The sequence below is a fragment of the Siniperca chuatsi genome, linkage group LG1, assembly GCF_020085105.1.
Source record: "Siniperca chuatsi isolate FFG_IHB_CAS linkage group LG1, ASM2008510v1, whole genome shotgun sequence".
In the NCBI taxonomy this organism is placed as follows: domain Eukaryota; kingdom Metazoa; phylum Chordata; class Actinopteri; order Centrarchiformes; family Sinipercidae; genus Siniperca; species Siniperca chuatsi.
The window spans coordinates 20,139,975-20,163,669 of NC_058042.1; the positions used below are offsets into that span (position 1 = coordinate 20,139,975).

General features: G+C 40.3%; 1 protein-coding gene across 2 annotated transcripts in view; it reads right to left on the bottom strand.

Moving 5' to 3' along the window:
• Positions 1–665: 665 nt before the first annotated feature.
• Positions 666–23,695, bottom strand: part of hipk3b (homeodomain interacting protein kinase 3b) — a 46,251-nt gene continuing 23,221 nt past the window's right edge. The window contains exons 3-17 of one of the 2 annotated variants that reach the window (XM_044182799.1): positions 18,670–18,793; positions 12,995–13,114; positions 12,357–12,443; positions 11,667–11,851; positions 11,418–11,577; positions 9,916–10,039; positions 9,683–9,804; positions 9,386–9,510; positions 8,892–9,059; positions 8,463–8,792; positions 8,220–8,366; positions 7,844–8,103; positions 7,445–7,496; positions 6,383–6,522; positions 666–5,525 (exon numbers count right to left, since the gene is read on the bottom strand). In XM_044182799.1, the coding sequence (XP_044038734.1) occupies positions 5,014–5,525; positions 6,383–6,522; positions 7,445–7,496; positions 7,844–8,103; positions 8,220–8,366; positions 8,463–8,792; positions 8,892–9,059; positions 9,386–9,510; positions 9,683–9,804; positions 9,916–10,039; positions 11,418–11,577; positions 11,667–11,851; positions 12,357–12,443; positions 12,995–13,114; positions 18,670–18,793 (2,656 nt within the window). In that variant the 3' untranslated portion in view covers positions 666–5,013. The remainder of the gene's footprint in view (positions 5,526–6,382; positions 6,523–7,444; positions 7,497–7,843; positions 8,104–8,219; positions 8,367–8,462; positions 8,793–8,891; positions 9,060–9,385; positions 9,511–9,682; positions 9,805–9,915; positions 10,040–11,417; positions 11,578–11,666; positions 11,852–12,356; positions 12,444–12,994; positions 13,115–18,669; positions 18,794–23,695) is intronic. The other variant, XM_044182883.1, reaches the window with a different exon arrangement.

Genomic DNA, 23,695 nt, shown 5'->3' on the forward strand with positions numbered 1-23,695 from the left:
TTTATGACATTATTAAAAACAATAATGGCATAATTTACTTAGTAATAATATTTTTTGTTTCATGGAATCCAGGGTCAACAGTTTAGTGCTCGCCCACATTACTCATTTCATGAAACAACCAAGCCACAAGTTCCATTTGGTAGCTGTTCTGGACCTTTCCATCACATCACATGATCTACATCAGCAGATGGCAGCAGTTATAATGGAATTGTGCCATGAAATGTTCAAATTTCCATAAATTTCTCTGTGGATTTCTTGTCCAAGTTTGGAGCACAAACCAAGTCAACTGTTCTGTTATTTGATTGACAGAAAATTAATCCACAGCAACTTTGATAATCAATTAATCCTTCAAATATTTTATCAGACAAATTACCAAACATTCTCTGGTTCAAGTTCCTCAGATGTGAGGATTTGCTGCTTTTCTCTGTGAAGTATCATTTAAAATGTAACATCTTTGAGTTTTAACCAGCTGGCCAGACAAAACCAGGGCATTGTGGTGCACTTTTTTTCTCCCCCTTATTTGCATTTTGTGCTATTCTATACCCCCCAAAAATTGTGAATAATTTGCAATTTAATCAGTTGGATTTGTTGTCCATTTGTGTTCAAGAAAAGCACCCAAATGAATAAGATGATGGGAAAAAACAGACCAAGAAGACAGAAAGAGCTGCATCAATAGATTTTTTTAATTCAAAGTGAATCTTAACAATAATACACCATAAAGTCTTATTTTGACACTCACCAAAAGAGTCACCTGGAAAACCCGCTTAATGTGACAAAGTAGAGAAGGCTTGGTCACACCTAAATCACTGAGAACTAGAGAGGAAACACTATCGCAAACTGTAAATAGACATCACATCCATAGAGTTAGTTTTCCCAGTCCTCATACTGTAAATATTGCACAGTGCAATTGCTACATGGCAAACTAGCGTAGCACAAAATTAAAAAAGCAAATGAAACAAAAAAAAAACAAAGCCACAAACAAATCTACAGGTATTAAAACAGTAACAGTTCAGATTTCATAATCAAGTCTATTTGATGAATCTAAACAGATGATTCCATAACTTGCAGTGTGAATTAACTCTGAAATTGATACAGATGACCAGAAAACTGAAAATAAGAGCTTGTGTAAAGCAAACCTCATCAAATCAAAGGGTAACACAGTAGCACATTTAGACTAATACAGACCCTGAATTAACATCTCTAAAGGATAATACCGCAGCAGAGGATTTTTTTTTCTGATATCAAAGTCATAACTTTAATAGTAGTAATTTTACAAACAACTGTTTTATCTGTTAAATGTTACATGAATCCTCAAACAAAAAAAGTTATCCATATCCATAAACCAAGGTGTCAATCGTGTGGAAAATTAAAAACAGTTTTAAGATTTCTCTCCTCTTGCATCCATTCTTTTCCTAACACGTATGGGAGAGTTTATGCAGGCGCATTGCTGGTGAATACCTTTGGAGGAATCAAAACACAGAATACATTTCACATGCTTATTATTGGGGAACTATTTCAAGCACTAATCTGCCAAGTGCATGCCTTGTCATCATAACCTTTCTTTCCCAAAATGATACTCGAGTATGATCCGTAAAGCATACAGGTAAGGAAAAAAAAAGCTAACAAAAAAAAAAACATACAACCATATCAATGTCAGCGTTCAAATGTGGAGTATTGCACTCATGACTGACTGTGCAGAGAAACCACAATAATCTCCTTGACAGAGCAGTTTTCCATCTAGAACACAGAATAAACATCCAGATAGACTACACTGGATATAAAGCATGGCTCCCTCTGATTTTAAAGGCCAGTGTTGTCAACTGTGCTATGGTTACTCCCGCTCAGTCTTAACTTGCACAATGGAAAAGCTACTTTGAGTATACTGCTTCTAGGCAGACAAAGTGAAGCAACTTAAATGTACATGCAAGGTAATGTAAAGCATGGAGATTATCTAAGAACACTTGGTGGTGCAATGACAGCACAATGTAAAGTATTGCATCTGCTGTTCAGCCAGAGTGACTATCCAAAGATCGTTGAGTGTCATATCATTCAAAGTGTATGTGTGTGTTTCATCAGAGAGGCTTTGGTGGCGGCTATCTGAAACAGGAGAACCACCATCATGTACATGTCCCCTGCCATGTCTACAAGCTGATCAGAGGAGTACAAGTCCCTGGCATGACACTGTGATGAAGTCCTATTTTGTGTGTTTTGTTTTGTTTTGTTTTTATTCCTGGTCATGTGGCCGTTAAAAGACTGTTAACTGGATTCTATGCCTTCCTCCTCAAATAAGAGGTGAGGAAATCACCATCTTGAACTCTCACTTTCTGAATCTCAAGGCACATACGCAGTGCTGCTCACACTGTCTCAATTTCAGTAAGGAACACATAAAAATGGCCACAGTTTTGCATTGACAAAACATAATTTTGATATGAGACACTCATAAAGGGGAGAGCGATCCGAACACAAGGCAGTTTAGAATAACATGTGATACTGATATTCCAGCCAGATAAAACATTGAACAGTTAAAAGGTTGCAATAAATATTTGTTCAAATCAATTTAACAGTAAAACAAGTTTTAAAACATTATTTTAGAACAGAAACATTGGGCTAAATTTATTTTTGGACACAGTCTAATCACCCAAACCTTTACAAGCCTAACTACCTGTATGAGAGCTTAGTGGTGAGTATGTTTCTGTGTAATTGGTGGAAACATTACAGAAGCTGTTCAATGAACACAACAGATTTTTTTTTCCTGGCATCTCACAGTGCCCCTGTAACATACCAAAGAGTACTGTAGTATACCGTATACATACAATGAAAAAGTTAAATCAATCCTGCAAGCTACAGCTTTAGATGTGTACAAAACGTCAATATGAAAACATACAAAAATTAAGTTACATCGATACATCATTTATATGCAGTGATGAGCCCAAAAGGTTAATAAGGATAAAATACTGATGCAAAAACACACACCCCGAGAAACAACAAATGCAACTAATGTTCATCATCAGCAATACAGTAGTTACAATGACACTCCAAATATGAACGCAAAACACAAAAATCAAACCACTTCTATTTCAGATAATTAGGGACCTATACAAAAAATAGCAACGCTAGGTTTAAACTCAGAAATCACCTAATTTCACAGCTATTGAAGTGGCAATCATCATATAGCAGCTTATCTATGATACATTCAAGAAGAAATGATACGACTTATTAATTGCCCAATAAGCTAGACAAAACCTCGGCCATTTTTTAAATACAATTTTTTTGTTTGTTTTAATTTAACCCCATTCTACAACTACAGTATAACTGAGGTCTATGCAAACAGAATAGCTACCTTGCTCAGGAAATTAATTACAGTCTTTGGTGCTGCACAAGCAACTTCATTTGAAAATAAAAGACAAAAAAAATTACACACGTAACTAGTAAAATGAACAGAAAAATGCACACACAGCATATATATACACATATATATATATGTATATATGTGTGTATGTGTATGTATATATCCTCCCTGACGGAATGTATAAAATAAGCAGTCGACACCGATAAGCTTTAAGCCTTTAACAAATGGTATAATGTAAAGGGAAAAGTTAACTTTGTCACACATGCATAAATGAGAATTGCACACAATTAACTCACACCTTATCAAGCATCTGTACTAAATAGTCTAGCTCTATTATATATGTCCATATATGTGTGTATATCAAATACTGCATGGTTTGCTTAGGCTTAGAAGATTCCATACCGTGAATTAATTTGCATTTTTTCCTTACCTAATCAAAGCCATGCCCACCACACTTCTAAACATCTAAGAAACAAAGTGAAAACACTCAAAATGAAAATACAAAGACGAAAAAGAAAAAAGAATCAACGACTATTTAGATTGTATTGCAGTTTCATCAAACAGTACAAATACTGTTTGTAATAAGAGTTTCACTAAATAGAAAGTGATTATCAAATATTAAGCAATACTCAGTACTTGCACTTTGTACACTAGTTCATTCGGGAAAAGGAGAACGAAAAAAAAAATTTAATGAAACAGTAAGCATTCGCAACAGCAAAGCATGCTGTTCTTCTTGAAAGAACAGAAAAAGTAACTCACTACACACTGAAATTTACACTGACTTCAAATAATAAGCACCGCTATCCGTGATACATCACATCAATGCAGGCTATGCGTGGACATATACACATGTGTGTATATATACACTCACACGTAGGATGCATCGACTGATTGGAATTTCAAGTGCTGCAGTCCAGTACATTAATATTCATGTATATAGTCATATATAAGTAGTAACATTAACAACCTCAAATATGTAAGGCACTATGGCTGGGGACAGTTATACAATGCAGCGAGTCTTGTGACACAAACAATAAGAGCAACGTCTATGCGTCTTTCCGTTTACATTTTTGCTCATGCAAGACCACATGCAGCGTGAGGAACAACCCTATTTAAAATCGGTTAATTGACTTGACATTGCTAACACCAAAAGACACCGAAAAGGTACAAATACTTCAAACGCAGTACAACATACACTGTGGACGACGTGTGCATCTGTCGATCTAGAGCTAGAGACTGGGATGGCTTTACAAATATGGATGTGTCTTGCACACGTAAGAAGGCAATATAGAAAAATAGCTGGGATCAGGGGTGCAAAGTCTAACTATTCAACACCACCCCAATTATTTACCTGTTTTGAGGAGTATTCGTAGAAGATCCAATGCAAAGATATATCAAATGTGCAAAACACATTAAGTGTGAGTTTAACTACTCATTCATTCTTTCATTCAATCATTCATACATTATTTCCTTCTTAAATTTTTGCCCAAATCATCTCCACCATTGGAACTCTTTTTTTTCCTTTTCTTTTTTTTAAAGCTTGAAGTTCAATTTCACCCAAGTCTACATGATTCAAAAAATAGCTTGCTTTCTCTGTGGTTGTGCCATGGTTTTGGAGATGAAAACCATGTTGTTTGTGGATTAAGATAGAATTTGCCCTGCTCTTAGCCGTCAGGCGATAAGAAGGGGACCCGGGCAGCCATGCTCAGATGTAAGGGTACTGGTTTATTTTGGTGGGGCTGAGAGGGAAACTGGCGTAGGCGGGCGAGGCGATGTAAGAGTGCGGGGGAAAGAGGGGCTTGAATTGGCCCTGGTGGTGCAAGGTGGGGGAGGGCAGCAGCCGGGGGTTGATGCCCACTGTGACCTGATGCACGAGGCCTGCCGGGTGGGAGATGCTGTAGGCGGGCTGGAGGACGGGGCGGGAGGCTACAGGGGAAGCCAGGAGGTGGGCCACGGGTGCAGCCGTGACCAGAGGACCAGACGGGGGATAGGACAGTAAAGTAGGCTGGGAATGCGGGTGGCCCCCAAGGTGGGGGTGGGGGCCCGTAGTGTGGTTTGGGCTGTTGTGGGACAGGGTGAATGTGTGCCCATGCATGGTGGGAGGGATATAGGCCTGTGGTCTCCGGTGGGAAAAGTTGCCATTCCATTCCTGATGGCAGGAACTGAAATGCTGCACCTGAAGGAGAGAAGAACATCATCTGGCTACTCAGATGCACAATTTTCATCAACACAGAGTTTGTCTTTATGAGCCACTAGATGCTGCTGTGTCCACGTTTTTACATGTCAATGTTGTGTCTCTAATCAATCAGTCATTAACAATCCTGACATCTACCTCATTTAATTTGTCTAACATTACAATATTCTATTTAACCTCTTTGTCTTACTGGCAATGCAGTAAGTAAACAGTATTACACTAAAATGTCTTCAACCTTAAACACATTTAGAAATATTCCCCCACCAAATTTAAGTCCTTTTGAACATAGCTGGTAGATTTGTTAGTAATAAAAGTTACTGTGGCAGATGAATTAAGTTCCATTTACAGAATGAAGTGTGCTCTTGGCTGCTGCTCTGCTATGAAAAAGAAATATCTTTATCACCTAAATGCACATTGAGTGTAGTCACAACCACTTTAGTCACTTTAGAAATTGGACTTTCTGGTACAGGATCCCAACTTCTTCACTTATTCACATTCCAGCAGAGGGACAGATGCAGGATACAATAACTTAACATGACCATGTTATAAAATGGGACTTCCCACAAGCAAAACACTGCCAATTGTGTTCAGTGGGACGCACTGTACAAACCAGCATTACCTCTACCAGTGATTAAACCTAGGTCGTGCATTAGTGGGAGAGTGCTTTTATCCCTGCAATCTGTTTTCTTGTGAAGTTGCAATTTATTTTGCCATCTTCAATAATCACAAATTCTCTCTGGCCATACAAATGCTTATACTGTATATTCTGCTTGATCGATGTGGCCAAATGTCCCCAATGTCTGATTGTGTAATACGTGTATGTGACTGCATGTGCTCACCTGCCCAAAGCCTATAGGCTGCTGTTGCTGGGGCTGGAATGCAGGGGTGATCTTCTGCGGCCTGTTGAGGAGGGAAGTGGAGTGGTGATGTTGTCGCCCAGGAATGCCTCGTACTTTGGACTGGCATGAAGACTCCAAGACTATGGTAGTGGGGTCGTGTAAAGGGACGGATGGAGAAACACAGAGAGATGGAGACATATATTAATACAGACAATTCGGTGTCCCACTATACATATCACAATGTAAATAACAAGCAAAAAAAATAATAATAATAATTTTTTTAAATGATGCAACCAGAGATCGCATCCAATTACAACTGCAGAAATGGCAACGTTTGTGGCAGGAGGATGTGTAGGCTTGTCAGTGATTTCAGCTGTGTTTGATCAGTTCCAAACCTTTAAACATAGTGGCATCTGTCCTCTGAATATGATCTAGGTGATTATAAATAGATATGTTTGGGGGGGATCTGGGAGGAGTTGGTAATTAAGCTTGTTCATAGAGCTTATAGTGGGGTCAGACCATCAGCTATAAATACACCTTGTAGCACTAGAATAGCAAGCTGTGCCCTTTTATGTGGAGCTTTAGTTGCAATAGTTTGACAGTTGGGGAGGGAGATGCCTATGACATGAGACGTGATTTGACTATGATTTTCTCTGAGGATTTAGTTGAACCATCGACTTTAAAAGACCTATAAAGCTCTTAAATTAATAACTCTGGTGCTGATGATGTCCCACTGACCACAGCTGTTATTAAAGCCTACATATAGCATGCGTAACTCCATTTTAACACCTGAAAGAAACATTCATCAAACATTTATTTGTTTATGACAACCAGAAAATGTGTTTATGTTCTCTGGTTGACATCCATGTTTTGAATATTTTATTCAGGACATTAAATATTTTGGGGGCAATTACGCATGTCTTAGCTTTAGGAAGTGCACATCCACACAGATACAGGGGCTGTCAGAGTCAGTCTGGAGTCAGAGTAAGGAGTGTTGACAGCAAACAAATATCCACTCCAGAGATCAGAGCTGATACATCAGGGCAGGTCACCCATAATCACCTGTGAGTACCTCTGTGGCCTACTGAGACAGCGTAATCCCAGGCCATGTGACCTGTGGAGCAGACAGCAGCAGTGGTGACTAGTCATGCACTTGCTAGTCGTCTGAGTGGATAACTCCATCAGAGTGTACTAAAGACACATAGCAACTGAGTGTGCAGAAGAAAATGTGTCATGTCACCTGCTTTATTCATGTGATAATTTAGGTTTAGAGAGAATCTGGGTCTAATGCTCTACTGGCCACTCTCACTTCCAGCAGTTCTTAAGTATATTACAAAGCACAAATTTCAGTCTGTAGGCTCGACACCTAATATACATCATTGGGTCAACTCAAAGTCAGACTTAAATAAGCAACATACTGAATGTGTTTGTGTTACCAGTGCATCATATGTCCAGTTTTACCTGTGTTGCCAGATGTTTCGTTGACAGCAGGGTTGTTGTTATTGTTCTGCATCCTCATTGGAGGAACCACAACAGTACGGACTGTTGGCTTGCTAGGCTCGGTCTCCGGGGCAACACACGCAACACGGGGCTCACAGTTCTGGTTGCGGTCAGCGATGAAGCGTCGCTCTGTGAAGGGACTGTTGCTATGGCCAGAGGTGTCTGAGGCAGGTGAGCTGTCCACTGTGTCACAACCACTCTCCTGTTCATCGTCTGACATACTGCAAGAGGGCAACCAATGAGGAAGGAAGTTACATATATCTCTTCTGTTGCGGCTAATGTATGAGCAAGCAAAACATTCGTAGGAGCTTTGTTTGAATCACTTGCATTGACTAACCTGTTGGGGTGTTTGCAGGGTGAGGTGCTGGACTGGGCTGAGGCTGAAGAGCTGGTGCTGAGCGTGCTGTCTGGACTACTGAGGGAGCAGACTCTCTCCATACTGACTGTGCTCTGACACGCCTCACAATCTGCACTACCCTTACACCTGTGTGCAGAAAGAGACAAATAAGAATAAAAAATAAGACAAAATTTTTAGAACAAATTTAAAAATATTGTTAGAAGACTGACGGACAGTACTCACTCCCCCATCGAGTGTCTTTGTGCACTCTCCTCTTCGTCGCTGCTGATACTGATGACACTAACGGTTGGGCTGGCAAGGTCAGAGATCACCATGGCCTGCCGCTGCTCCTGCGAAACTGAAAGCTCCTCACAATCTGGCTCTACTTTACAAATGTTCTCCTCATCATCTTCCTCCACCTGCTCTGTTCCCTGCTCCACTCCAGCAGTATGCCCTGTCTCTGGGCATCTGGCCTCCTCCTCTGCCTCCTCCACATTCTTTGCTGTATCGGCCATCTTTGGGGACTGGCATGCTAAATTTTGGATGTTCGTGTTTTGGGAGAAGTTGCTGCCCCTATTGAAGAAAACAAGTAACTATCAGAAAGGGAGAACACCTTTTAGTGTATGTATACATGTGTTTTTTTTTGCAAAAGGCCAAACCCATGTGCCGTACCTGTTCACACAAGGCTTGGCTCTCTTGTTGGCAGCTGGCTGTGGCCACACCACATGTGCAATGCCTATGTTGATTGGCTGGTGGGTGGACATGGTCATTTGGTTGGTTAAGAATGGCTGAGGGTGTGCAATCATGGAGCTGTAATGGTTACCATGGGGATGCACTTTCCTGCATTAAGAAAACATTACAATGCAAATTGAGCCAAAAGCCTTTAGCACCATTACTGACAAAATGGTCTCAGTCGCTTGTCCCAAAGGACATGTATGACTCATCGATCATTAACATTCAGGGGAGCAAGCGTGCTGTATCAGAGCAGTGCAGCCATTCCCAAGGGTGTACATAGCACCTAAAGGTAATAAAGCACTAATAAATATTGTTTTATGTAATACTATATATTGGAACTATATGGAACATATACAACATAGAAAGGATGCGGATAATGTATCAAGATCATATTGTGCTGTCACCCCCCGAAACAGAAACAAATTCCTTACCCCCAGTCACCCAATCTCTGTGAGCCCGCCACAGAGTCAGATGCCAAAGTGGTTGGTGGTGGGGGCACTGATGTCACCTGCTGCCAAGTGGGCACCAAGATCTGCTGTGCACGGTTGGACCAGGCCTGTTGAAGTGCAGAGAAGCAAAGCAGTTATATCCAGTAATTTTCCTCTCAATGATGCTTTCATCAGCTTGCATGATCAAAGATCAGCTTTCAACTTCATTAACATCCATCTCAGTGTATGTTCTCTGAACTCTAATGCCAACACTCCTATCCTTGCTACCCCCTTCCTTACCTGTGTGATGACTCCAGGTCTGATTTGTATGGGCTGGATGGGGGGTGCTTGAGTGACCAGAGGCACAGAAGCCTCCATTCGAACAGAGTAGCCTGCTGGTTTAGCTGTGTTGGTGGGGATTCCTGCAGGGACAATGGACAGGAAAATATTTGACTTCTAGATATCAAGAAATTTAGTCCAACCAACCAATTGGTGAATAATAAACAAGTGAAATAAAGATTTACATGTCTTACCTTGAATGGTTGGGGGACATAGAATGAGTGCCTGCTGAAATGAATCATTGCATCCAAACTGACCACTTCCTGTCTGCAGTGGTATCCCAGGGTGCATCACTGAGGTGGCTGATGGGGCTAACCCCTAATAAAAAAAGTTTTAAAAAAAAAGGTATTAAAATGATCAACAGTAGCATTAAAGAGCCAATAAATGGCAACATCTCTGTCAAGAGCAGTCTGTTTTTCAGCCAGACAAACCCATGTCATGTACTGAGAGATTAGTGGATTAGTCAGTTAACTTTAGGCACAACCCTGGCTTTTCAGTTGAAAGACAGTGGCTCACCTGTGGCTGATCAACTTCAGAGGAAGTTCAGGATACTGAATAAAAAGTATTCAAGGCCCACTTGCTTACTAATCAACTCCCTGGAAAAATGGAGTCACCACACTTTCATCTCATTAAAATGCAGCTCTTGATCTGTTGATATTGCATATAATAAGACACTTTTTATATAAACATGCAAATCATTGTGAGATCAGTTTATTCAGGTTCACAAAAGGTTAGATTTTTTTTTTTTTTTTAAAGCTGGATAACTAAGAGGTCGTCAAACAATGTTGAACTGGCTCTTTGAAACAGAGCGATAAACAAAGAACAGTTGAGCATGTGCCTCTGATTCACTACTAACGCTGCTCCCGTGCCTGGCTATAATCACATTTATTGAATAATGAGAACTAGGGTAGAAAAGGTTTCGATAGAACACTCCTGAACGAATGAGGGACTACACTGTCTTAATGAGAACTAGGCTTACATTGTTCTGCTGCAGCTCCTGCATGTAGTCTACACGTTTCATGTTTCAATTCTGATTAGGAATTAAAGAGCTTCTAATATTATCCTTATATCTGTACTGATGAAACACATATGATGTCACCAGTATGTTATATTACAAGTAATGTGTCACTTGCTTTTGAATAGACTTGTTTATAATGTTTTGCATTACAAAAGATCCAATGCCAAAAAAAGGGTCAGCTCCTTTATTCTCCTCAGCAACAACACTGATTTGCACTGTTGCCATGACCTCAGAAACATGACGTGATTTTGTTGCCATGACAGCAGTGCTAAGACGCAATAAGACGCAAGTCAGCATACACAAAAGCAATAAAAGCAAGCAAATTGTCTACATAATCAGTCTTCACAGGAGCAGATGAACAGAACAACACATTGCATGTCAATAACCCACACTATCTGTAATTATTCCATCACTCAGATATTGTGATGCTTTTTTTCCAACACCCATTTCAAGAAACAAGAAAATAACATCTATACACACACACACACACACACACACACACACACACACACACACACACACACACACTCATACCAACGTATTAGTTGGTTGGTTCCTTTGTTTTAAAATGTTTTAATTCCCCGATCTAATGATTACTATGTGTAAGTGTAATAAAACCCCCACTGCATACTGATAGAAATGGCAGATCATGATGTAAACACATCCTGAACGACATACTTGAGTGTGGACACCGGCCATCTTGCTGAATGGGTGGTTGACAGAGGCAGCAGCGGTTGTGGTCACAGGTCTGATGAAAGGCCCTTTATTTCTGTTGGTCACCTCATATGCACTGGGGCGAGTCCAGCAAACATCCATGATGTGGAAACATGACTTCACACTACAGGCAGGAGGAGTGACATGGAGGGATCAAGTTAGGTAGGAAGGTCAAAATGACATGTCTGTAGATCTGAGGCAAAAAGGACTCACTGGTTGCTATGGGGAAAGTCGAGCAGGTGTTGCATTGTCACAAAGGGGTGGCTGAGAGCTTCGGCAGGGGCAATCCTCTCTTCTGCATCAATCAACAACATCTTCTTCAGCAGGCCCACAAACTCCCGACGGTCTGCCTTCTCCGCTACCAAGTCACTACCTTCCAGATTCATCACCAAGTTCACCTGGAATACAAACATTTTACCATTAAAACCACTGGTCAAAATACTTTTTCATCAAGAGAATAACATATTAAAAGAAAAAAGTCAAGTAAAATGAGAAAGGTTACATTACAGTACACTCTGTGTATGATGAATCAAGGGACTTTTTTTTAATATACCACCAATTTCCTAAGAATGATAAACACCTCTGATTTACAAAAGTACAGACCTAAACAAGCATGAATGGTTGTCTGGGGAATTTCCACCAGTGGTCTCTCTTTCTACAGAGAATAGTGAGTGAAACCTGAACCATCATTTATAAATTTGGGTTTAACATTTTACTTAAGGGAAGTTAAGCTGAGAGGCACTCTTATTTCCCCAGTAATAGGATGTGTATGCTCTCTTTTGTTCATACAGCTGTAGGTGTAGGTCCTCTGGTAAAGACCTAGTCTATATCCTCTAAACATTTGATGTTGAGCTTCCTCTGAAGTCCTGTTAAGTACACTGTGGTCCAAGCAGCTGAACATACGTGCGCTATGTCATCCAAACAGCTGAAGATGTACTTCCTGGCTTCCTTTGATTTCATTCCTGTCTCCGTCTCATGCTCATCTGTTGACTACAGAAAAAGAAAAATGTTTAGTGGGGATGTAATAACTGAATTCAGTAAAGCAGCTGCCGTGCTCAGTTATGTTATGATTTTAATAGTTTATGTTCCCATACATGCTATGTCGGAAACTTAAAAACCTGCATATATTCGTTGCTTCAGATTCCAAAGAAGGGAAGCAGGGTGGGCATTCATGACTCATGCTCCCAAAATGTATTGTCTCTGCTAGTAAATTTGCTCTTGAGAAAAATGTAATTTAAGAGCCCTAAGCTGAATCACAGTATGTGAAGCAATGAGACTAGTAGACTGTGAGTATAATATTTTCTTTGACTTGATCTTTAACAAGACTTTATCTTAACAGCTGGTCCTTCTGTGCATGTTTCGGTTTGTTTCCAGAAAGCTATCATTGCCTCTTTATTTGGAACTGCAGTCTTTGTTTGCCCAGAGGGAGGAAGAAAATATTTGTTGATTGCATTAGAGCTGACCTATGATTTCCACCAATAGCTTTTAGAGAAGCACAACAAAGGGTTGTTTTGAACAAGTAGTGTGAAAATACTCCTCACCTTTAGTCTCCATGCTGCATAAGGCGATTCGGACTCTCTGCAAAAGAACCGTGCTGTCTTTGTCCCCGCATTCAATAAATGTTCTCCTGGCAAACCTTGCGTCTGAGAAATGTAGCGGATCTGTTGGACATAAGGAGGGAAGGGAGGGAGAAAAGAAAATATGAACAGAAGAAGAAATAAATCATGTAGCTATCAAAAAAGGCGATTTTCACTGGTTTAAGATGAAATAAAAAAGCTCTGTAATTCCATTTTGTATCAAATGATCAACATTTATGTTCATTCTGAACATGCCACTTAATAAATGCTGTTTTTTCTTCATCAACACTCTCCAAAACCAACATATCACTGGAGCACTTTATACTGGACACACTCTTTTAGGTAGTGATCATTTACAAGGTCATTCACAGTGACATCACATTATCAAGTCCCTCAGAGTTACTGTTACTGTGTGTGGACGTGTACATAGTGGGGACAGCTGCAGAGACCTTGGAGATGGCACATTCCTGAGAAATGGCTAGACCCAAATAAGACCCCTGTGTGTAGCTTGTGTTTATGATCTCTGAAAGGTGTCAGGGTCTTCATGTAAACTCTGATAACAAGGTTCCTAAAGTCTCAATGCCAAATGCTTTGCTGGGTAATGATACTTGTCAGTCAGATGCTGTGGGGCAAGAGTGTCACACACAGGTTTATGAGAGGAGAGCAGTGAGAAGCTTGGCTGACGTCAATCACATTGAAGTGTAAAGGACAACCACCATTAGAGATTCAGCGCTGCTAAGAATGGTGGGGATCATGAAGAAGTCATTGGACACATTCAAATGTAGAAGCTAATAAAAGGTCCATCTCGCACATGAAATACACAAATCTAGATGTAAGGCAGACAAACATGTATGTCCTCACCTCTTTACTTAATGTATATGAAGTTTCCACCCTGCAGCTGCAAAAAATAGCTTCTTAAATTTTCCAAGAGAGAAATAAAAGAGTACCATTAGAGGAAAGTGAGAGGCTTAAAATGCCAAATTCCTCAAAGACAAACAAGTGAAAGAGTGGAATAAGGACACACGTATCGTATATTGATGGAAAGCATCAAAAACCAGACCTAGCTGATATCATCTAATTGTAGAACTACTGGCATTGTAGCTCTACAACTGCAGTTCTAAATAGCAGTTCTGGTTTAACATGTGCCACCTAAAGGTAAGTATAGCAACGGCAGCAGTTTAGAACTGCTGATGTGAAGATATCGATGTGGCCCATTTACAGGCAAGAAAACATCTGACACTTGTGCCACCTGTTTAACTGTAGAGTTGTTCGCTCTTGACTGTTGACTATTTCTGCAATTAACATTTAAGCTCACATATCAGGTGGTCAAATGCCTGACAAAGCTTGATGTTACACCCAATGTTCAATTTTTCCTAATCTTAGAGAACAGTTGGCACAAGTGTTCAACGTAATCCCCTGAAAACACAAACGGACAACAGGCAGTAAAACCTTAAAAACACACACAAAAGAAAATAAAATGTGGCTGTAACACTCATTGCCTGCAGGTGGCACAAGTGTTAAAATTGCAGCAGCTGCTATTTTCATTGCCTGTAGGAGGCAACATCAACATGTCTACATTTGCATGTATAAACCAGTACTGCTACTAGTTTCCTTTTCTTATAGTTGGCACAGTAGACATTTGTAGATAATGACCAAACAGCTGCCCTTTGTGGAGAATCTGCAGCCTGCTAAATGTGAATGAATGAGTTTGTGAGTGAGTTCCATAAGGTACCTCACATCTAAAAAGTGAACTACAGAGACAGAAATGCTTGAGCAGTAGCTTCTATCTGTCTGTTGCTGCGGTGCAAATACTGCAATGTGTCTGTGTGTGTGGGTGGGACATAGTTGGGTAGAGATGAGGTTATAATAAAGCAATGCATTCATTGGGATTCTGACGGCATGCATGATGAATGTAATTTCGCCTGAAATCTCTTTGAGAGATTTAGATAGGATTGTGGAGTTCCTCTTGCTTATATCAAGGCACACCAACATCCAAGCATCACAAAACGCATGTGTCACTGTCCATTTCTCTCTTTTGGAATTCCTATAGTCATTTTCCCAGTACATATGGTCAACAAAAATCTCTCTCCCTTTCTCTCATTTTCTGTCTTTCATACCATTCACGATTATTCATAAGATAGTCAAGGATTACTGAAACTGTCAATTCCAACAAACTTTAACCTAGAACTACACTGACTAAATGGCCCCTCCTTTCATGTCCATAATATAGCCGTGCTGTAGTTCAGCAACATCATGAAAACAGCAACAGACACACAAAAAAAATCCCCAACACAGCCAGTGTGTATCTGGGAAAATTCTTGTGACGGAAAACCCCTTATTTTTCCTGGAAGGCGTGTCTCTGCAGAGATCTCACAAACCAGTGAGATCACTGGTGCAAAGCTACTGTTTCACAAAACAACTATCTAGCGAGCCTGGGCCTGCTGCAGAGCAGACAGGAAGCACAGGCAGCATTTATTTTCTGGCAGTCCAGATAAGAATAAACACTATAAAAGAAGCATTTCAATGATATCCCTCACTGCAATAAAGAAAAGTGCATCTCAGCATAGAATAATGTAGCCAAACCCTCCTACCTACCCAGTGTGCAATGAATCTCTGGCACATTTTTGGGGTAGAGTACCAGCTTACATGAACACAAGAGACAAAGAGTGTAAAGAGAGCATAAAGAAAAATCAACAAGACAAAAATACAGGGAATGGACCTAAGACTACCGCCCCTAGGAGAATGATAGGCACTCATTATGAGTGGCTGAATGGTGAGGTTAGTCACATCTAAGAGGTGAGCAGCCTCCTGCTTAAGTAAAAGATGGTGTGATTGAGGGATGAGGTAAGGAGAGAGGAGAAAGGGAGGAGGAGCCAGAGTTATAAATACAATATGCTGTGTGGCATGGAACAAGACCCCTTGCAGGAAGATAAGAAGAAGAAAAGGGGGAAGAAGGGGGTGGCAGCAGCTCAGTCAGCTCCAGCCAGATCACCCTGTGGCCCCTGGATGACACTTCACACCAGCAGTCAGCTGCCTAGCTGTTAACTGACATACAGGTCAGTTGGCTATTTATTTTAGGCAATAAAAATCTACAAGCTTTCTATTTTCAAGTTCTGTTATATACGTGTATCTGACTGATAGCACAGGGAGTGCCAATTTATAATTATCCATGTCTTCAACCATTCAAACTGTTTCATTTGTAGAAGCCAATAAATGATGGTAGATGCATTCTAAAATGCTGTAAAGCTAGAAAGTAATATCCAAAAACTGCTGGTTTGAATGCTAGAAGGTTTATATCAAGTCAAGTTGGAGCAGCTAATTTTTGTTTTTGAATCATGGACAATTTTGCCACCCAACATGTTTGAATAAAGAGGATGGTGGTGTGCTAAATCATTTGACTTCTAAAAATAATTCTACCTCATTTTATCATATTTTTCTGTCACTGATAGAGCTGTGGGTGACTGTGAGAAGATGGGCAGACAAGTATGACTTTATATTAGTTTGTGTAATGACTGATGATTTATTTGAAAGAACTTTAATTGTCTATGTATGCATAGTAATTTGCTTCACTGTGGGATTAAAGGCTCCAGAAAGCCCCAGAAATCAAAATACAACTCATGAACTAATTTTTTTCCATTAGTCCTATGCTCCTGCACTGGCTGGTTTTCGCATTCTGGTTGGGTAATTCATTGACCAAATTGAGAACCCTGCATGCCAGAGGACAGGCTTGGAAAAGCGAGACAGTGTTCCCTATGTAGGGTGGGTGTCAACACGCAGTTCAGTAACAGACATTTTTTCTATTTCTCAATGGCAGAGGGGCTAGAGTAGGGATCCTCCAGGGTGTGTTTCCAACTTACTACATAACCATTCTGCTATAAAGGGCCAGGATGGTAAATTCAGTCATCCGAGAGAACACCAGAGCTTAAAATTCACTGCAGGAATTTTAATCAGCAGACAATAATAGACAGTAACATGAGAGGTGTAAGCTCCAACAAGCTGAAATCTAAAGAGATGTACTTGCTTTCTCTCCATAAATTACTCAGACCCTCATCCCCAGTGTTTACACTGTATTTGGATTCAAATTAAGTCACCCGTTTACATACAGTAGGTTTTGATCTCTATCTGATGCATACTGCATTCCACAGGTTCCTTCTCACCTGTTATCTTGCTTTTTATTTCATTGTCTCTCACACTCCCTATCTATGCCAACTTTTCCCATTCACCCTCATCACCCCATCAGCTCCAAGCAGTCCCTAACTAAATTGAGGAGGCCCCCCCCGATATCTCTAAAGCAGCTTTGCGACATGCTGACTGGCTCCTGCGAAAACAGATTCATCATATTTAGACTGGTGGTGCAGCGCACAAGTCAAATCTCTTTCGGAGGTATTGAGTTATCTCTCCTGTCTCGGTCCTGGGGAGAGTGAAAAATGATGCCAGACCATAAAAATACTTTGGTATGAGTGCAGCATGCAGTGGGGCTGAGTGCTGTAATGTAGGGTGCTGCATAGGACAGAGCAGGATCTGACTGCAGCTCTGTTGGCAGATTTTGAGTAGATAGGGCTCTGGGGCAGGGGAAAGCAGCTCAACACAAGCCCAGATCGTCTAGTCCTGGGAAGACATTGTCAGGGCTCCACTGGGAGGGGCAGGCATCCAACAGCTCCTAATAGACATACCATCAATCACAAGAACATGCCTTTCTGCTCACTGTCACAGACGCCAGCTGATACAATCCTCAGGGTAGGTATGTCACCAAGGAACCAGTAAATAGCCCTCAGTCTCTTTCTTCTTTCAACCAATCCATCACCGTCTTTCTTTCCGTGTGTAATTATGCACAAAACGTTTTTCTTTCCCTAAACCTCAGAAGTTTACTCTCCTTCTTATCCATGCCTCATACAGAAAATCCCTTCAGTACCCTTAAAACGGCATTAGGCCTAGGTCTCACATTAAAATAACAGATTTTTCCAACTACACACACTGTGACAATGTTGCAATCTTGTCCTAGCTTCAGGCCATCTGTCCTAAACTCTGCTGCTGAATGTTCCTGTCTGCCTTTTTAAGGCTTTTTCAGCTTCTCTTCCCAACTGAATCTTTGCAACTCTTCTTTTGGGAGATTTAGACCATGGATCACATGTCCTGTGAACTTCAACAGTGGGAACCATGTCTGAGTCAGTAACCTGAAGGCAAGCCTGTAATAGAAAGCAGGACTGAATGCAAACTCAAAAACAAACACTCTCCTCTGTGGGTTGCCTTGATTGGAAAGTGTAGCAAATAATGGAAAAGGGAGGAGAAAAGAAAGAAGAAAAGAGGGACAGGGAAGAGACCAGGAAAAGAACTGGCTGGGTGGAAACATAGGGTGTAATGCTACCTAGACAGCCACATGGGCAGTGGAAGGATGAGTGGGGGGATGGGGGTAGGGGGCTGAATTATGAGGGAAAAGGCTGTAGAGAGGGTAAAACTTATAAATGGATTGCCAGAAGAAAACTGTTTCCATGTGGAGATGGTATAGAGAGGAGAGACTGAGTCATAGAAGTTTAAACTAGAAGTAGGAGATGCTGGGACAAGTTGCACATAGAGCAGAAAGGAATGGATAGCAGGAGGCTTACATGAGGGATTGAAAAGTGGAAAAGATGGTTGTTTACCTGGTCGTACTCCAGGGCCCCAGGGTAAAGGGGCCAGCCCAGAAAAAGTTCAGCAATCACACAGCCTAGGGACCACATGTCTATGGCTTCACAAAACGGCAATCCCAAAATAATCTCTGGAGCCCTGTGGAACAGACAAAACACGCACTGTTACTCTAAGGTCACACAATAATAACATGTAATATGAAAATTTTAAACAGTGATAAACTAGGATAAAAAAAAAGATCTCTGAAACAAACATTATAAATTCATAAACTATCCACTAAACACTGAAACAGATAAAAAATATAAACTTTGATATTTAATATATACAACTTATCTTTAACTACCAATCTGGTCCAGAGAAGAAACAGTTTTGTGTGTTGTAGCGTTCAACTTTTTCACAGCTTTTGCATTTAATTGTTTACATAGAAGCTATACAGTCAATTCATGCACCAACAACACGTTAAAACCATTTTTTCCTCTCAATTTAACTACTGATGCATGTATTGCTTTTTGGCTATAATATCCATTATTAGTAATGTCATGGACTGTTGATGGCCAGTCAGATGGGAATGTGTGGTACATGTGTAACTGTTCCAAGTGACTTGTAAACCTGTGTTGTGCATGCACTAGAGTCGCCAAGCGTCAGTAGGCTGAGTCAGTGGGTTAGCAGGTCAGCCAGGCCAGGATCAGACCTTTGACAGGCTGTTGTATCTGCTCTAGGCTGATAGGAAATAAGAAGCACAGTCACTAACTCTTTGCCTACGTGCTGGCTCAGTGTTACTTCAAGTAACTCCATAATAGCACTGTAATACCATGTCACAGGGATGGCTAGTGGTGACGCAGGCCTGTCAGCACCAATAGAGGTAAGACATGCTGACAACTGTCAAGAACTCTGTGTTTAGGACACACCACAAAGCCTACAAACTGTGACAGTGCACTGACAGAATGATGTAGCCTGAGCTTTTTTCTCTGATACAAGTCTTTCTGTGCAGTAGTGGCCTCCAAGCTCATTAAAAATCAAAAAGACACAACATATCTCACACACAAACTAACAGTAAATATCTATTAGACAACTCAGGATGCTGCCTTTTAAGAAGAATATCTTAAGAGGGACAATCAGATAATGGAGAAAAATAATAATGGCTAATTGGCTAACAAACTGGCTAACAAACTGGCTAAAATGATGAAGGATGTAAGCTATGCTGAGACCTAACAAAGATTTCCTGACATCCCTTATGTTATGCAACAACAGGGCTGGGGGATAATTCAACATTACTGTTTATAGTCTTAATAACTGTATCACTATAAATATATTGATATCATGCTGCAATAATTATTTCAATAGTAAATGTCCTTATTGCCTACTGTACATAGATAACACTGCTCAGAATAACTAAAATTACACTTCAGTGACTGAGAAATATCATTTCACTTCCATTCAGCATATATACAAGATATACGCTCATCAAACAATTTACCAACATGAAATAATCTAAAAAACGACAAGGATAAGATTTCAAGACAGTTTACTCGAGTGACATCCTAAGATTGACATACCAACTAAGGCAATCCAGCCCTTTCATATTGAGCGTATCTAAAGTGATCCAGCAGACAACTATGATGTCTTTAGAGCCATATGGGACTGAATGGTGTAGAACATATGGCTAGCAACAGCAAACTTAAGGCCTGCTAAAATAAGTTTTGGACAAATTTATCACATGGTCAAAACAAATGCCCGCAACAGCTGGGGCAGTAGGCAGCATAGCAGCAGAAAATCAACCAGTCAGTTATGCCAACCATTTCAGCCTCACAGGCACGTCCTATTTATAAGGAACAGGTTTTCCCTGGAGGAGTGAGGAGAGAGAAGCTACATATCAACACACCCTTGCATTCATCAGTACACAAGGCTAATACAGGGATATACAGTAAGGCTGATCAGTAAGACTTGAGCAGCACTACAGGGCATCATCAGGTTGGTCTACTAGTTAGAGACTACCCTGTGACCAAAAACTGACAGTCTTGTCCTCTGCAACAGCTAATGCATAAATTCATCAACCGCTCCTATTCAACTTCTGAGTTTGACAGCTTACCGGCTCTGTCAGTTCAAGATGCGTTGGATAAGAGCTTTTATACAGGCCTCAATCTGCTTTTATTAACAAGCTTTCCCTATTTCTTAAAGTCAAATTAAGCCTACCAATTGGGTCCTATGTTAACAATAGTTACTATGACAAAACAATTATTATATTGTATTATAGCCTTGTCAGGGATACAGTATTCTTATCCATGTGAAGTACATGATGTGTCAAGCATGAGGGGCTGCACATTTAATTTCTTACACCATAAGAAACATTTTTAAGATTGTTCTGGGCTATTTTCAAAATCTAACAACCTGGAAGAAATATATCAACCAAAACAATGATGCCAGTATCAGCTTAGGTAGTCACAGAAATCAAAACCTGAAACAGATCTATTTTCAGGAAAATAAGAAAGACAGAGATCCAGAAAAGGAAGGGATGGAACATTCAGGAGTCACCTTATGTTTATCTTTTCCTCATTTGTTTATTACTTCCACCAAAGATTATGCAAAGTGCTTCTTGGTACACAGAAGATACCTTATCCTGCTGAATGCATAATAGCAGTGCAACATGTAAAATCACAGAGTGAAATAAAGAGAACCAAACAGAAAACTGGTCTCTCTCCTTTGGTTTTGGGGGGGGGGGGAATGGATGTTGCCATGGTTGCACGGTTAACGCAATTCAAGCCTCATCGCTGTTCTGTGAAACCAAATCTATTTTCCATCCTGAGGATATGACGTACAAGCTGAGGGGCCATTGAATGCTAGAGGAGCAGAAGTCTCGTGACTGTTCTCTGCCACATGCAAGAGCTCCAGAGGAAACGGACAGGTACGGCAAAAATATGAGCTAGGTGATGGACTAGGATCCTGCCTTTTGCCCAGTGTATGGCCCATGTAACACTGAACAGGAATAGGTGAGTATATGAAAGAATGGGTGTGCCTGAACAAGCGCAAACTCAGACAAGTGATAGCACAACGCACCAGGTCAGCACCTGTACATAAGCATAGATAAATTGTAGACTAAAATAATGGTGGACAAGTTTAACATACAGACAAAATTGCAATTATCGTAAGCAATGACCTAATGCCTCATTGAGCTGCACCCAAACAGGCAGTGATTCTTCTAAAACCAGCTTAAGTTTTATGACCATGCAAAAAATGTAGGAACGGTTTATAAAGATACAAAATATCCCAATATGTAGCAAAAGTAATGGAAAGTAGTAGTACATGACTGTTTGATCTAAAATAATAACTCATTGCATTTTGGATGAGATGGGTTCATTTATGAACATGATGGATGCCTGTGCATAACACATATCAGGTTTATTGTGGATTTCTCTCTCTCAAATGTATGATATTTAAGAGATATCTTATGCAACAACTGGGGATGCATCAACGCAAGATCAATATATTTTTTTTAACCATTCTTTAAATACAAATTAATCTGCTTCTAATGCTTTAATGTGCTGCAAATACATCTTTGTATGAAGGCTGAACACGTTTTTTCTCAATCACAAGACAGAAGCGTGCATATCAGGTCTGGTCGCTGATACTACTGCACTGTTCAGAGGTTGGAAATGAACGGCTATGAGTGAGAAATGAGTTGTCTACAATATCACTATGTTCAAAGGTTTCCATAGAGCCTCATGTGTTATCAGTGGAAAAACACCTCCAGAGCAGAGGGGGGAAAAAAGACACATCTTCAAAGAGCTTTCTGCATCTGGTAGCAGTGTTGTCAGACGCTCTTTTTAAAACATCACTGTACACCATAGCATTTTAGAGTTGCTCTTTAAGTTGAAAATAGTTAAAAGAATCTTGTGAATAAGTTTTTCAACAACTTTTAGGCTGACACAATGGAGTATGTAACATTTGGTTTTGGTAGGGTCACTACAGAACATGGCCTGACTGAGAATAACAAACTCTACATTGGCTGCTGGCTTGTCTTTAATGGAAAGCATCTCTAACAAACCTTTATGCACAATGCTGAGCACAGCAGTAACAGCACGGCACACCACTGTGCCAAGTATAACCCGCCCACACTGCAGGTATGATATTCAGCAAAAATAACAAAATAAAACCCAAACAGGCAGGAGCAATGGTAAGATTTGGTTGCCATTTTTCACATCACTGCCTGAAGCTTCCATTATATTTTACTGCTCCTTTTTAGATAGGCTCTGACCAATGAAAACAAGTCTTTCCCTGGTCAACAAGTTCAACATTTTGCTCCTTCACCTCAAACAGCTGCTTCCCTTCCTCCATCCATCTCTTCTTTTCCTCCCTCTCTATTCATCTGTCTCTAATCCAGGCTGAGGCACAAAGCAATGTTATGTTAGTAGAACCAACACAAAAATGTTGCATGGTAAGATTCCAAAACACACAATGCACATACAAATTGTTGACCCAGAGGTTGAGATGAAAACCCCAAACCTCGGAAATAAGTTGGGTCTTCTATCCTGATATCCTATAATCAGGACAAACATATAAACGTGCTTCTTTAACCTAGGCTGCATTTTTATGTATTCACTATTTATAAATTCAATTGAACATTTACTAATTTTGAGTTTATAAAGTTCTGCTGAGTCCAATTGTGTCTCCAGTTGCTTTAATACAACAGAAATAGGCTTTCACAAGAAATGAATTAAAAAAGCTAAAAGCTAAGCTAAAACAATACAGCACCAAGTGTGTCAATAGTCCTCTCCTCATAGGACAGTGTGCAAGCTGGCAACCTTACTAACTCTGAACAAAACCCATTTTACTGATGGCTGTATTGGTGCCTGGCTTGCTGGCTAACATCTAATTCAACACGAAAATATGACAATTCTGGAGTTGTTGGAGAGTGTATTTTTAACAGTTCCCTCTGCTTCCAGTATTTGTGTCAAGCTAGGCTAAATATACCCCAGGCACATCTCCATTCTGTACTCTGTACTGCACAGATAAAACATTGATATTAAATCTTTTTCTGACAAC